Source organism: Callithrix jacchus, chromosome 8, assembly GCF_049354715.1.
Source record: "Callithrix jacchus isolate 240 chromosome 8, calJac240_pri, whole genome shotgun sequence".
Taxonomy (NCBI): domain Eukaryota; kingdom Metazoa; phylum Chordata; class Mammalia; order Primates; family Cebidae; genus Callithrix; species Callithrix jacchus.
The window spans coordinates 36697321-36710931 of NC_133509.1; the positions used below are offsets into that span (position 1 = coordinate 36697321).

At 45.2% G+C, this 13611-nt stretch overlaps 1 protein-coding gene across 1 annotated transcript in view; it reads right to left on the minus strand.

Moving 5' to 3' along the window:
* SHC4 (SHC adaptor protein 4) overlaps positions 1 to 13152 on the minus strand; it is a 148611-nt gene extending 135459 nt beyond the window's left edge. Inside the window, exon 1 of the mRNA XM_002807191.5 lies at positions 12256 to 13152. Coding sequence (XP_002807237.4) covers positions 12256 to 12840 — 585 coding nt within the window. The 5' untranslated portion in view covers positions 12841 to 13152. The remainder of the gene's footprint in view (positions 1 to 12255) is intronic.
* Between the last annotated feature and the right edge of the window lie 459 nt (positions 13153 to 13611).

Here is a 13611-nt window from a genome sequence, read left to right on the forward strand (position 1 = left end):
GGAGGAAAATGGGAGTGTGTGAGGAATGTCATAAAGGTGGAATTGACAGTTTGTGATAAGAGGAGGCTGCGTGCAACAAGACAGAGTGAGTGGTCTAGAATGGTCCCCAGACTTCTGACTTGGACAACAGGGAGGCACCATTCACTGAGTGGGCAGAGGTGACGGTGGAGGTGTGGGATATCCAATGGTGTGCTTGGGTCGCGATGGCTGGAGTTGATATACTGGAGGAGGGTAGGAGTAGGAAGACAAAAGACTGAGCCCTGTGCATCTTTCTCAGTTCTCGTCTTCCTTGAACCCTGTACAGGTTTTGACATGGTTTTGACCAACCTCTCTCTCCTGGAAACTCTCTCCGCCCTCTCCCTAGGTTACCTATCCTCTCTCCATCCTGTTCCTCATTCTGCCCATTCCCTTCCTACTTTTCCAAAGAATGCCTAAATCCTAAATCCTGCTCTACCCTCTCCTTGTGGCAGCCTTGTCCACTCCATTCCATCCCATCCCATCCCATCCCATCCCATCCCATCCCATCCCATCCCATTCCATCCCATCCCATCCCATCCCATCCCATCCCATCCCATTCCATTCCATTTTTTTGCTGGGGAATTTCCACCTGGATGCTTTGGGGTCACCTTGAACACATCACGTGCACAATGGGACTCATCCCCAACCCCATCCTTCCTGCCCCCTCACTTTCCTGCCTGTGGCCCATCTCTGAAGGGGTGAGAAGCTGGTGGTTTCTTCCTCCCTTACGTGTCCCATCTTTCCCCTGGCTTCCTAGTGCCACTGCCTTTGTTATCACTCTGCTTCTCTTCTGGTTGCCTTTCACCAGACTCCCTCCTCTTACTTCCTCTCGAGGATTGTAGCCCATGTAATCTTTGTAAAGCATATCTCTGCATTTGTCATTCCCCCATTTTAAAAAATATCTAGTGGCTTTCTGTTGAAAACCCTACTTTTCAGGTACTATACAACCTTGTTGTATGAATCCATCTTATTTTCCCTCTGATTTCCAACATATACCTCTTGCACGGTTCAACCAAGTCAAAGCACTCACTCACTGCTCTCCAAATACATCCCTACTTTCCCACCTCCATGTTTTCACTTTGCCTTGGGTGTTCTCTTTCCATCTCAGCCTATGGAAACTGTACCCATTTCTTAAAACTCAGGTAAGATGCCTCTTCTACAATGAAACTGTCTCTAAACATCTCAAATTGAAGATGTCCCCTTTCTTCTTTGAACTCCCATAATCCTTCATTGGTATCACTTTGGTGTCATTTATTATAACCTTCTCTATATTACAGTAATTTGTGTGGACACCTTTGTTTTCCTACTACACCTCCTCATGAAAGAATTATGTCTCATTCACATAATGTAGCGGAAAGAGCACTGGCCTGGGAGTAAGGAGATGTGAAATTTAGTCTGCTCTGCTGCTGATGAGCCCTGTGACCTTGGATAGCTTAACTCACTATGAAACAGAACTTTGTAGTTTAATGTATCAGGTGAGTTCTGAGTCCAGGGTTAAAGGAACCAAGCTGAGAGGGACGTGGGAGGAATGATGGCCTTTCAAGGAGCCAGGATTGGCATTAGGTTAAAAAAAATTAAGTTTGAATTATGCATTTCACCACTTCCCAATAAATGATTCATATATATAATAAATTATTCTCTGATGATATTGAGGGTAAAAATCCAATTTCTGGAGTTGTCCTTAAAGTACATGGGTTTGTCAGGTCTCTTGCTTTCTGGAATGTCATCCCTTCTAACTAGAGGAAGTTTTCAATCTCAAGACAGCCTCTGCTCTTAAAATTTATTTGTAAATTTGTTGCTAAAAGTCTTAATGCATTTCCCTGTGGAAATGAAGGTACAAGTAATGGTAGGATACCATGATTAAGATACAAAGCTGTCTTCACGGCAAAAGCAACTATCAACAGAGCAAACAGACAACCCACAGAAGGGGAGAAAAATTTTGCAAACTATGCATCCAACAAAGGTCTAATACCCCCCATCTATAAAGAACTTAAACAAAATTACCAGAAAAAAACAAACAACCCCATTAAAAATTGGGTAAAGGACATGAACAGACACTTCTCAAAAGAAGACATCTATGTGGCCAACTATTATATGAAAAAAGCTCAGCATCACTGATCATTAGAGCAATGCAAATCAAAACCACATACCATCTCACACCAGTCAGAACGGTTATTAAATGTCAAAAAAATAACAGATGCTGGTGAGATTGTAGAGAAAAGGATTGCTTATATACTCTTAGTGAAAGTGTGAATTAGTTCAACCACTGTGGAAGACAGTGTGGCAATTCCTCAAAGATCTAAAGACAAGTACCATTCGACCCAGCAATCCCATTACTAGGTATATAATCAAAGGAATATGGGTTGCTATATTATAAAGACACATGCATGTGTGTATTCACTGCAGCACTATTCACAATAGCAAAGACATGGAATCAACTTAAATGACCATCAGTGACAGACTGGATAAAGCAAATGTGGTACATACATACCAAGGAATACTATGCAGCCATGAAAAAGAATGTGATCATGTCCTTGGGATGGAGCTGGAGGCCACGGTCCTTAGCAAACTAACGCAGGAACAGAAAACCAAATACTGCATGTTCTCACTTACAAGTGGGAGCCAAATGATGAATACCTATGGACATATAGAGGGGAACAACATGCACTGGGGCCTATCAGAGGGTGAAGGGTGGAAGATGGGAGAGGATTAGGAAAAATAACTAATGGGTACCAGGCTTAATATGTGCGTGATGAAATAATCTGTACAACAAACCCCCATAACACAAGTTTACCTATGAACTTAAAATAAGTTAAAAAAAAAAACACTGTGTAAAGCAAACTACAATAATGGAGTTTACATGTTGGACTCCCATTTCAATACTGACGCTTGCTACTTATAAGTATCAAGGCCAGATAATGAGCCTCTCTTAGTGTCAGTTTCCTCTCCATCTACCCACTCCACAGGGTCATTGTGAGGTAATTGATGCAAGCTTCCTGCAACATACACAGAGCTCAACAAATCATAGCTATTCTGTTCATGGGAATGTGATGATGTGTTCCTATATTTCTAAATAAATGCTAATAAAATCTCATATTTCCAACCCCCCCCACAAAAAAAGAAACACTAAGCTAGCCAGTCAATGCCATTTAGCCCCAAGTGCCCCTGCATTAAGAAAGAATCCGTCTAATGTGGACATCCTTGAGGTACAAGTGGCTCACAGCAACATATGGCTCATGTGACCCACCCTCATCCCATGACTTGCGATCCTGATATAGAAGCCACAGGAATATTGTTTGGGTGGAAAGTGGTGTGAACTATCATTTTTAGAGAAGCTGTGGATTTAAAAGAGGGGAAAGAAGGGGGCCGGGTGCAGTGGTTCTCGCCTATAATCCCAGCACTTTGGGAGGCCAAGGCAGAAGATCACAAGGTCAAGAGATTGGGGCCATCCTGGCCAACATGGTGAAACTCCATCTCTATTAAAAATGCAAAAATTAGCTGCGTGCCTGTAGTCCCAGTTACTCGGGAGGCTAAGGCAAGAGAATCACTTGAACCCAGGAGGCAGAGGTTGCAGTGAGCTGAGATTGTGCCACTGCACTCCAGCCTAAGCGACAGAGCGAGACTCCATCTGAAAAAAAAGGTGGGGGTGGGAAGAAGAAAATGAGAAAATTTAGAAGCAGCTGGGGGGCAAAAACTAGGGGAGGAACAGCAGAGGGTGGGGAGTTGGGGAGGGATAACGTGGGGAGAAATGCCAGATACAGGTGATGGGGAGGAAGGCAGCAAACCACATTGCCATGTATGTACCTATGTGACAATCTTGCATGTTCTTCACATGTACCCCAAAACCTAAAATGTAATAAAATATATATTTAAAAAAAAAAATTACGGGGATCACTGAGCAGTTGTTTATTTTTCTATTTGATATACCTCGTAATCTACATCCCGGGATCATGCACTTCATCCACTGGCTCAAGGTTTCTCCGCCTCAGCACTTCTGACACGTTGGGCCTCACAATTCTGTGTTGTGGGAACTGCCCTGGGCCTTGCAGGCTGTTTAGCTGCATCCTGCCCTCTAGCCACTCAAAGCCAGGAGCACTCCCCTCCCCTCCCAGTTAAGACAATCCGAAATGCCTCCAGCCATTACCACATGTCCCTTGAGGGGCAAAATACTCCCCATTTGAGAACCACTGTGCTGACTGGACTCAGCAGAGCTTCCCAAATCTTCTCTACTGCAGAATCACATAGGGAGTTTATAAGAAATGCAGGTTTCTAGGCCCCGGCCTCAGATGTTCTGGTCCAGTAAGTCCAATATGGGGACTGGGAATCTGCATTTTTAACAAGCATTTTTAACGGATAGAGGTGGCCCTCAGCAAACTTTTGGCAAAAATGACAATAAAGAGTCAGTGAAGTAAATAAACATCTGTCCGAAATGCAGATGCTTTCCGCTATGCTGTCCTGGAAGAGCAGGGGGCTGACTAGCAAACAGGCAGCTCAAGAGAAGGCAGGTCTTCCCTGGTGAGCAGCACCAGACAAGACTCAGGGAAGAAAGTTCTGCCAGGGCGGCGCTGCTGGCCAGGAGAAAGTATGCCAAAAGAATGTGGGGAAATGCAAAAACCACGTTCAGTCTATCCTGAGTTTTGGGCCCAGAGCACCCCTAGACTATTGAAAGTCCATCCTCCTCCCTCCACTGGGGGCCTACGATGAGACAGGCTCTGTGCTAAGCTTTTTACATACGGTTTGTTATTTTATCCTCTCCCTAACTGTATAAGAAAGCTTATCAAGTTTTAGTTTTATTTCTCTGGGAAATTTCAGGTCTCAAAGAACTGATGTACAAATTAACTTTTCACTCACAATCTCTTCATGAAATAGGAACAGCCTGTACTAATCCTGGAGTTCTACTCCCCTTAAAACTCTTTGCAACATTGTTAGAATAAGAAAACGCTCCCTGAGTTAAGGCAGGATCTCTCTCTTGGGTCTCATGCAGCCCCCAGTACTCTTTGTCCCTTTGCATAAAAGAAAGACATCCCAGTATGTTTACCCAGGAAAAGGACATTATCAGCTTCTTTCCCACATATTCTGAAGCGGAAAATGAAAGACAAAGGGGTTAGAAATGTCTTCACATTCCAATGCCACGGGCGGTGTGCAAACCTAGCCACCTTCAGGTGCAGACAGATGATGTAAGTGAGTGAAGCAGGGTAGGAGGGGGATGTGGGGCAGCATGTGTGCATCATTTATTTAGATCACTCTCCTGGTGATTGAACTGTCATATTGGGATCTAGAGTTGGTTAGGTCCCTCCACAGGATAACACTGCATTGGTTTCAGAGTAATATAAACGTGGAAACGAGAGGAACCCATATTGGGGAAATGACCCTAAGGTGATTGGGGTTGTAGAAAATGAATGAAACAGGGGCCAGTCCATGCATGTGCGAACATGTCCTAGTCCAACACGGACATACTGCCGCCCACGGGTCCTCTTAATCCAAAGGTTGACACTGGCCGAGCCAGTGTTCTTTGGTCTCCTTGCCACTCTTCCGTGCTCCCTTTTTTCTTCTCACTCCTATTTTAAGACAATTTTCCCATTAGAAAAAAAGTTTCTGTAATTATTTTCCCAAAAAGCACACCCAGCATTTTAATCAAGTAGAGGCATTTGGTGTAGCACATTTGGTTCAGAGAGTGGGGGAAGGCGAAGCAAGGTGGGGGAAGAAAATAGAGTGCTGCACACAGAACTGGGGCTCTTGTCTGGGCTCCACCACTGGTAGATGTGTGGTTTGGGGCAAGTCACTTCACATGTCTGAGCCTTAGTTTCCTCAACTGCAGAATGAACTGTGTGGATTCCCTAATCTCTAAGGTCTTCCTTGCAGCTAAGGGGTAGGGAAGGACTGGATCAATCAAGGGACATGTGAAGATCTAGAGAGAAGGACGAGGAACAGGTCAAACTTGCCAGGCTTTCTCTAAGTTCTAGCAGAATCTACTTCCACATCTACTCCAAGAAAGAAATAGGAAAGAAAATAGGATACCCGCAATGCTGAGTCATCAGTTTTAGCTTGAATTATTTCCTCCAATCCATACTACCTCCCTCTCAACCACCAATAACTCAGAAAAGAGGGAAGTGTACAGGGACAGAAAGCCATGTCCCTTCACTCTGGGTGCCTGAAACACCCAGGTCTGGCTTCATTATGTAAACCATAGGATTGTCTCTCCAGGAGTCTCCTGGAGTTACAAATCTCCCTCTTTCAAAGTTAGAGTTACCAGATTATGGGTGGCAAGGCCTTTTTCTCTTGGTTCTTTTGTCTAGAGGAAATAGAAATGGCTTAATTTCTGTCGTTCCTGCAGTCCTCCTGTTGGACACCAAGCCCAGTCAGATGTAGGTGGCCAGACACATGAGCAATGCCATGTTCCCATAATCCCATCTACTATCACTCACCTCTTTTAACCCTGGCCTGCCCCCAAACTAGCCCACGCTTCACCCCTCCCTGGAATCCTACTCTTGGATGCTGTTCCACCACCCTCCACCTCTCTAAAACTTACTGCCTCCGCCCATGACTGTGTAACACCCGCCTTTCTGCGTTACTGGTGAAGCCAGCTCAGTGTTAGTAAGAGAGTGCTAAAATAAAAGTTCATGCATCCCTGAAGGACGTTCTTTCTCTCCTCTGCTAACATAAAGTGGACAAACATTATTTCCTCAAGGAAACTCTTTCTAACCAAAAGAGATCCTAGTAGTAAGGGGTTTCAGACAGGTCAGAAAGAAGACCTGGAGTCTCAGGATTTTAAGCAGCATTTTGTTCAAACTTATTCTTTTTTTGTTTTCTTTTCTTTTCTTTTTTTTTTTAAGACAGAGTCTCACTCTGTTACCCAGGCTGGAGTGTAGTGGCATGATCTCAGCTCATTGCAATCTCCACTTCCTGGGTTCAAATGATCCTCCCAGCTCAGCCTCCCAAGTAGCTTGGGCTACAGGTGCACGCAACCATGCCTGGCTGATTTTTGTATTTTTAAAAAATTTAGATGGGGTTTCACTATGTTGGCCAGGCTGATCTGGAACTCCTGACCTCAAATGATCCACCTGACTCGACCTCCCTAAGTACTGGTATTACAGGCGTAAGCCACTGTGCCTGGCAGAAATTTCTTTCAAATATGAGAAAATGAGGCCCAGAGAGGTTAAGTGACTCACTCAAGGTCACACAGCTTAGTGTCATTACTTTAATATATTCCTTTAATAAAGGAGCCTCCAAACTCCTTTAATACAAGTTTTCAAACTCCTAGACCTGTACTCTCCTATGGAAAAGCTACTTGAGGTAGACATCTAGTCTAGACAATAGATGATTGACAATCCTAGTTTACTGGCTCAGTGATAAGATACCTTAGACAGGAGATCGATGGTAAGAGTATACTGTGGGATTTACAAAGGAATTAAAGAAACTCTTTCAACATCAATTCATATTTGCACACAAAGCTGATGATCTTGATACCCAAGAAGTTCTATGTGAGCAAACACATTGCAATAAATGTTCTTGGGGACTGTTACGGGTTGAATTATATCTACCAAAAAAGGTATGTCCAAGTCAACCCTCAGAACTTGTGAGTGTGATCTTCTTTAGAAATAGGGTCTTTGCAAATGTAATCAAGTGAAGATGAGATTATACCAGGTGAGAGTGAGCCCTAATCCAATGACTTATGCTCTTCTAGAAAAGGGGGAGCTTTGGCAATGGACACACAGAAAGAATGCATCTGCAGACAGAAGCAGAGATTGGAGTGCTGCATCTACAAGCCAAGCAGCACCAAGAATTGCTGGCAACCACCAAAAGCTAGAAGGGACCAGGAAAAGCTCTAGGATTCCTCCCCTAGGGCTTTTAGAGACAGCGTGACTTGGTTGATATCTTGATTTCAGATGTCTAGCCTCAAGAACTGTGAGAGAATTGATTTCTACAGTAGTAAGCCACCCAGTCTGTGGTACTTCTTTCAGCAGCCCTAGGAAATGAGTACCATCTGGGAAACAGTTGTCTGGGCTGCAGTGAAGAGACTGAAATCATGCAAATGCATATGACAAGGCAAGTTCCATGGGCTGGTCCTACGATGAGGCTGCCCTGCACTGTGTGGTCTTTCATACGCTACTCCATTCCCATACTTCAAAGACTGCCTGTCTTACTTGGAGGCAAGTGAGAGGTTGGGAAGAGGAGGAGCATCGGAGTGAGACACACCTGGATAGGAATCCTCAGTCTGCCGCTTACTGGTTGTGAAGTATCCTGTGGATCAAGAACACTTGGGCTCTCAGCGTCCTGACCTGGAGGACACAGCCTCCCTCTGGGGGTTGTGGTGAGGGTACTGCAGTTAACTGCCAAAGCTCATCAGGCTGGTTTCTTTGCCTCTGCTTGATTAAGTCTTTGAGCCAAGCTGAGAGTTGGAAAGGAAACTAACATTTTAAACACCTCCCATGTGAGAAAGGAACCCTAGAGTCATTAAATGCTGCTGCTGTGAGGGGCTTTTAAGGCCATACAGGCCAATTCCTCATTTTAAAGAAGAGAACAGTGTCACGTTGTAGATTTTCCACATTCCACACTATGCCGGGCACCTGGGAGACCCTTAACTGAATGTCTGCTGATGGATGAATGCACTTGGAAAGGCCTCTAAAGAAAGGAGACTTAGTCTTAAGGGGAGAAAGAAGTCACATTTGACACCATTCAATGCGCTCGGCCTACCTCACTACTTTGCCCAGAGCGGGACCTCACTGTCTCAATATCGTTCCTGTCTCAATATCGTTCAAAGAATGGTTTGCTAGGCCCCCTTCCCTGAGAAACCTTCAGGGGGTCCAAAGTCTGAGCTTAAATGAAAGTTACTCAAAAACAGGTGCTCAGGATTCATCAAGTATTTTCAGCTGTGTAATTGATTCTACACCATAAGACCAAATAAAGAGCCATTTTTTAAAAACAGAAGGTTTAACCCACCATCAACTCTGGCACAGCACAGATGGAAAATATAGTCCCTATTTTAAAGAGAACAGATGCAAGAAAACAAAATAAAGAGTAGCTATAACAATCCCATTTTTTTACCCAGAAGAACGGCCTTCCATTCCCACCCAAGCTCCTGCCTTTTTCACTTACCCCACTTTATTGCTCTCCATAGCACTTACTACCATCTGAAATAGTTGAACTTATCTCTACTCACTAGAATATTTCACAATGGTTCAGACCTGATCTCTTGTTTACTGATGCTTAGAACTGATTCGTTTTGTTCATGGATGCCCAATGCCTAAGACAGTTCCTGCTGCATAAATGATTTATAATACATACTTGTTGAATAAATAGATGAATGGATTAGCAAATAAGTTGGGGCAGGGAGGGAGCAGTCACATGATATGGATAAGAAGATAGAATATGGGGTGGTTTTTTTCCTGTAAAATTTGCCCCTAAATCCACCAGACCTGTGTCAACTAGCCATTAAGATCATCTCTCTCAGTTCTCTCCTCCGAATCCATTATTACCGGGCAAGGTTTGATTTAAATTTTCTTTTGTGCTTTTTCCTACAGATGGGAATAAAGGGCTCACAACTTTGGCCCATTTGGTATGGTATCTTTTACTTAAATTAATAGCTTGGCATTTTATTTTTAACAATTGGTTCCCATCTCAAAAGAATTCTGAGGAACAGGATGGACACCTGTAGTGAAGACAAATAAGAAAGGCACACAGGAGGTTTGGGCTCCAGATCTCACTCTGCTTTTAACTCACTTGCCTGGCCTTTAAAAAACTACTTATCTGGGTTTGGTTTCGCCATAAAGGAATTGACCTTGATAACTTCTGAGTCTCTTCCATCTTTCAAGTTAGGATTCTGTAAAAATTAATAAAGTAAGCTGTTTCATGTATTTTGATCTCATAAGAGATGTCATTAGCTTGTATTAGATGTCACGGATATTGGCAATCTTGTGAGGTTCATTTGGGTCATGGGGTCGGCACTTTTTCTGGGGTCAGTGATTATGGCCATGAAAAGACAGATGGTGCCCTCATTAAAAATCTAAAACGCCAGAGGAGGCACTTCCTGGGAAACTGGAGATCACACGGCACCTCTTTTCACATTTAAAATTGTACAGGTGTGTAGGTATGGGGACGTTGCAGGAGGCACAAGAGGAAAGGAAAGGTGAGGCAGAGGCTGGAGGATGTGCAGGTGATGGTAAGGCCGGTGCAGAGAGCCCAGAGTTGGAGAGTCACTCATTTTCCCTTGAGGGCCTGGCACACACCTCATCTTGACAAATGAGAATATGCCCATGAACTTTGACTAGATACATGAAAATATTTTCATTATGCACCATGCTGCTGTGGAGGAGGCAGGAGCTGCATGTTCCAGACATTTATCTTCTTTAGAGGTTTTAGTTATCCATTTGCCAGGACTGCCCAAGTCTGCTCTCTCTGTAACTATTCTGATGTTTATTGTTGGGGCTTCCTTGAGATCCTAATTGTCTGTTTATAATACAGTTATTGGGCCAGCTCTCTAATTTATGCCTTCAGATCAGACATCTCACCTGTGTGCCAGTCTCATATAACTGTCTGCCTACATATCAGCATTAGTTAGAGATCATGACATTAAGTTTAATATGTCAAAAACCAACTTAAAACGAGTCCACTTCCTAATTTACTCTGTTTCCGTCATTGGCATCACTGATGTCATTCTGAGACTTCAACTGGAAAGTGTTTTTTTCACCCTTTACAGCCCTCCATCAATAATCATTCATGACTGATAAACAACAGGAACAAACTAATCAATCTACCCACTGCTCAATACATGTTCACTGTTCTATTATTTGTATTATGACATGAAACGATCTGATGAATCTCCCAGGATTGTTGAGGCTTCTCTCGTTCTTCTTTCACAGAATGCCTTACCATTCACCTCCTTTCTCTCCTCTCCATCTTAATCCACGTTCTCATACCCTCATACCTAAACTCTCAGAGTACTTTTCTTACTGGCCTTCAAGTCTCTAATTTTTTCCTGCTTCAATCCATGTCAAATAAATCAGCCATCTGGCCTTTCAAAAATTACTTTCAGCAAGTCATGTCCTACAAACCTAGGAGGATTCTCATTTACCAGTCAGGGTATTTTCAGTCTCCTCATTTGGCATTTAAGACCTTTGGTCAACGACTCCCTTCTCCCAAGCTACCTGTGATCTCTATTTGTCTTTATTCAACACATACTTGTTTGAGTGCTACCTGCCAACTCCTCCCTCAGTCACCCACTGCTATCCAGCATTCTGCTTCCTCCTCAATGAGGCCCAGCTGTGTGATGCTCCCCTGTAACCACCACAGTGACTTTGCTCCTATTCTTGGCCTACCCGGAATCTCCTCCTTTCTGCCAACCCAGATCTGATATTTCTTCCAAGATTCATCTTCTCCCAAGGGTGTCCCATGTGAATGAATCCCAGACCACATAATCTTTCCCTTTTTCTGAATTCCCTCGGCATTCTTATATTAGTATCTATTGCTACGTATTATTCTCTTAGTATTTCACATGTATTCATTGATCTCCCTCATTGAAATGTGAGCACCAAAAGGGCACAGGCCAAATCTTCATTTGCCCAAATCTTGACCGAGCAAGGACAGATGCAAGACCAGTAAGGACCTTGATTTTGCACATAACCCATGGATGAGGCCTAATTGCTGCAGCGTAGGCAGTAAAGGCAATAAGTGTGCACCGGAGAGCTAAGACTAGCTACTAGTGCAAGGTTAGAGACTCGGACATGTTTTGAGAAGTGTCTGTTAAATTCTGAAATAAATTTTTAAAGAATAATTCAAGCCCCTTATACACCATATATTTCTCTGGCACAGAAATCTTTGCTGTATTCATCCAAAATACAAAGGCCAGTATAACCTACCAGGTCTCAATCACTGATCAGAATGGAAGTCCTTGACTCTTTTTGGCCAGAATACTGGGTCCAGTGGGGACAAAGTGGTGCCATCAGCTGACTCTATCAAAACTTGCCTCTACACCTGCCAAGTACCTACAAGTTCACATCCTACAAGTTAGCACCAGTTCATGTCCTTGAACCAAAGGCTGCCTGACTCCCGTACAAATCAGATAGTTGTAGGGCCATTTGTAAACCCAGCTCCCCTCCTCCTTGATTCAGTTGTATAATGTCCTGTCCAAACCACAGAACCCAGCAGGCAGGTAAACGTTAGGCCCCTTGCAGAGAGCAGAGGAGATGCCCCCTTCCATAGAAATTCTTAGAAACAATGCAGAGAGGAAAATGGACTTACCCTCACACAGTAGTTCATGCCCATCCCCAACAGGTGCGGTAGAAAGTGTCTGTCCTGCCTGCTCCTAAGAGGTGGCTCCCTAGGGCGAGGAAGTGGGCACGAATCAGGGGTTAAGGCGGTTGCCCTGTGGCCCACCAGGTCCGGCTGCGGTGGAGGTGCAGTCCCAGACCCACTTAGACTGGTTTCTGGGGATGATGAGCTGCTGGAACCTGGGTCCCGGCTTTCCTGGAGCTTCAGCCGAGGCACCTCTTTGGTACCCAGGCAAAAGTTTTTCAGACTCAGCAAAGTGGCCGGGTTGGCCAGCTTCATGCTCGCCATGCGGGGGATCAAGGTGCACAGTGGGGTGGGGCTCTCCTGCGATGGCAAGGTGGCATCTTCAGCTGGCAGGTGAGGTGACAGGGTGGGGTGGGGAGGCTGCGGCGAGCCCTTGTTCCCGACCGAGCCTCCGGGGCTACCTTCGTCCAAGGACGTGATCGACTCGTTCCGAAAGCGGCTGTACTTGGCCCTGTGCAGCATCCCGGGGTGCCCGAAGAGTCCTACATACAGCACGAGTCCTGCCAGGCTGTCCTGGCCGCGTTCTCGCATAGCCTTGGCAGTGCTGAAACAGGATACTGTTGCATAAATCGCCTCTTCGTCTAGTAGATAAACGGTGCAGACATCAAATGCCTCAAAGCCGGATGCAACTCGCAGCAGCTACCTCTCCAACTCTGCTCTCGCGCTCGCCCACCTCGGCTCCTGGCCCCTTAAGGGTGACAGCCCATTGGGGAAACGCCTCCTCTGCCCTGATTTCCGTCCCTCCCTGGCCCAGGCAGAGGCACCAGTGTTCTCGCCTTGGAATCCTCGTTCGGAGAGCCTAGACTCACGCTCCTGGCGGCGGAGGTCGCTCACGGCCAACTCTGAGGCACAGAGCCCGGCCGAGCACCCTCCCGGGGGGGCCGCCGCATCACTAGCCTTGCAGGAGCCAAGTAGAAATATTTGGCACCCCCACTCCCACCCTCACCCCAGCCTCCTGTTCTACACACAGGAACTTTCAAACCTGCTCCCTTCGGCTCCCACAGGGCGGAGCAAATGACTGGCCTATTAACCCTTTATTTGTTCCAGTGATTGTTCATTTAAAAAGAAAAAAAAAAATGTATCTATGAGCCAAAGGCCCTTCTGCCTGGGTTCGTTGATTCCAAAGGCTGCCCTCTCTTGGAAGATCTGGTCTTGCATCCCGTTCTGGGCTACCAGCCAGGAGTACTACTGACGGGCGCTGTTCCGCATTGTTTCACTGACTTGTGATGGGTCCTGTTCTTCAGATCCCCTCCCCGCCTGCCCACCCTCGCTCAGAGCTTCCCTCCCTCCTGGACTCCTCTC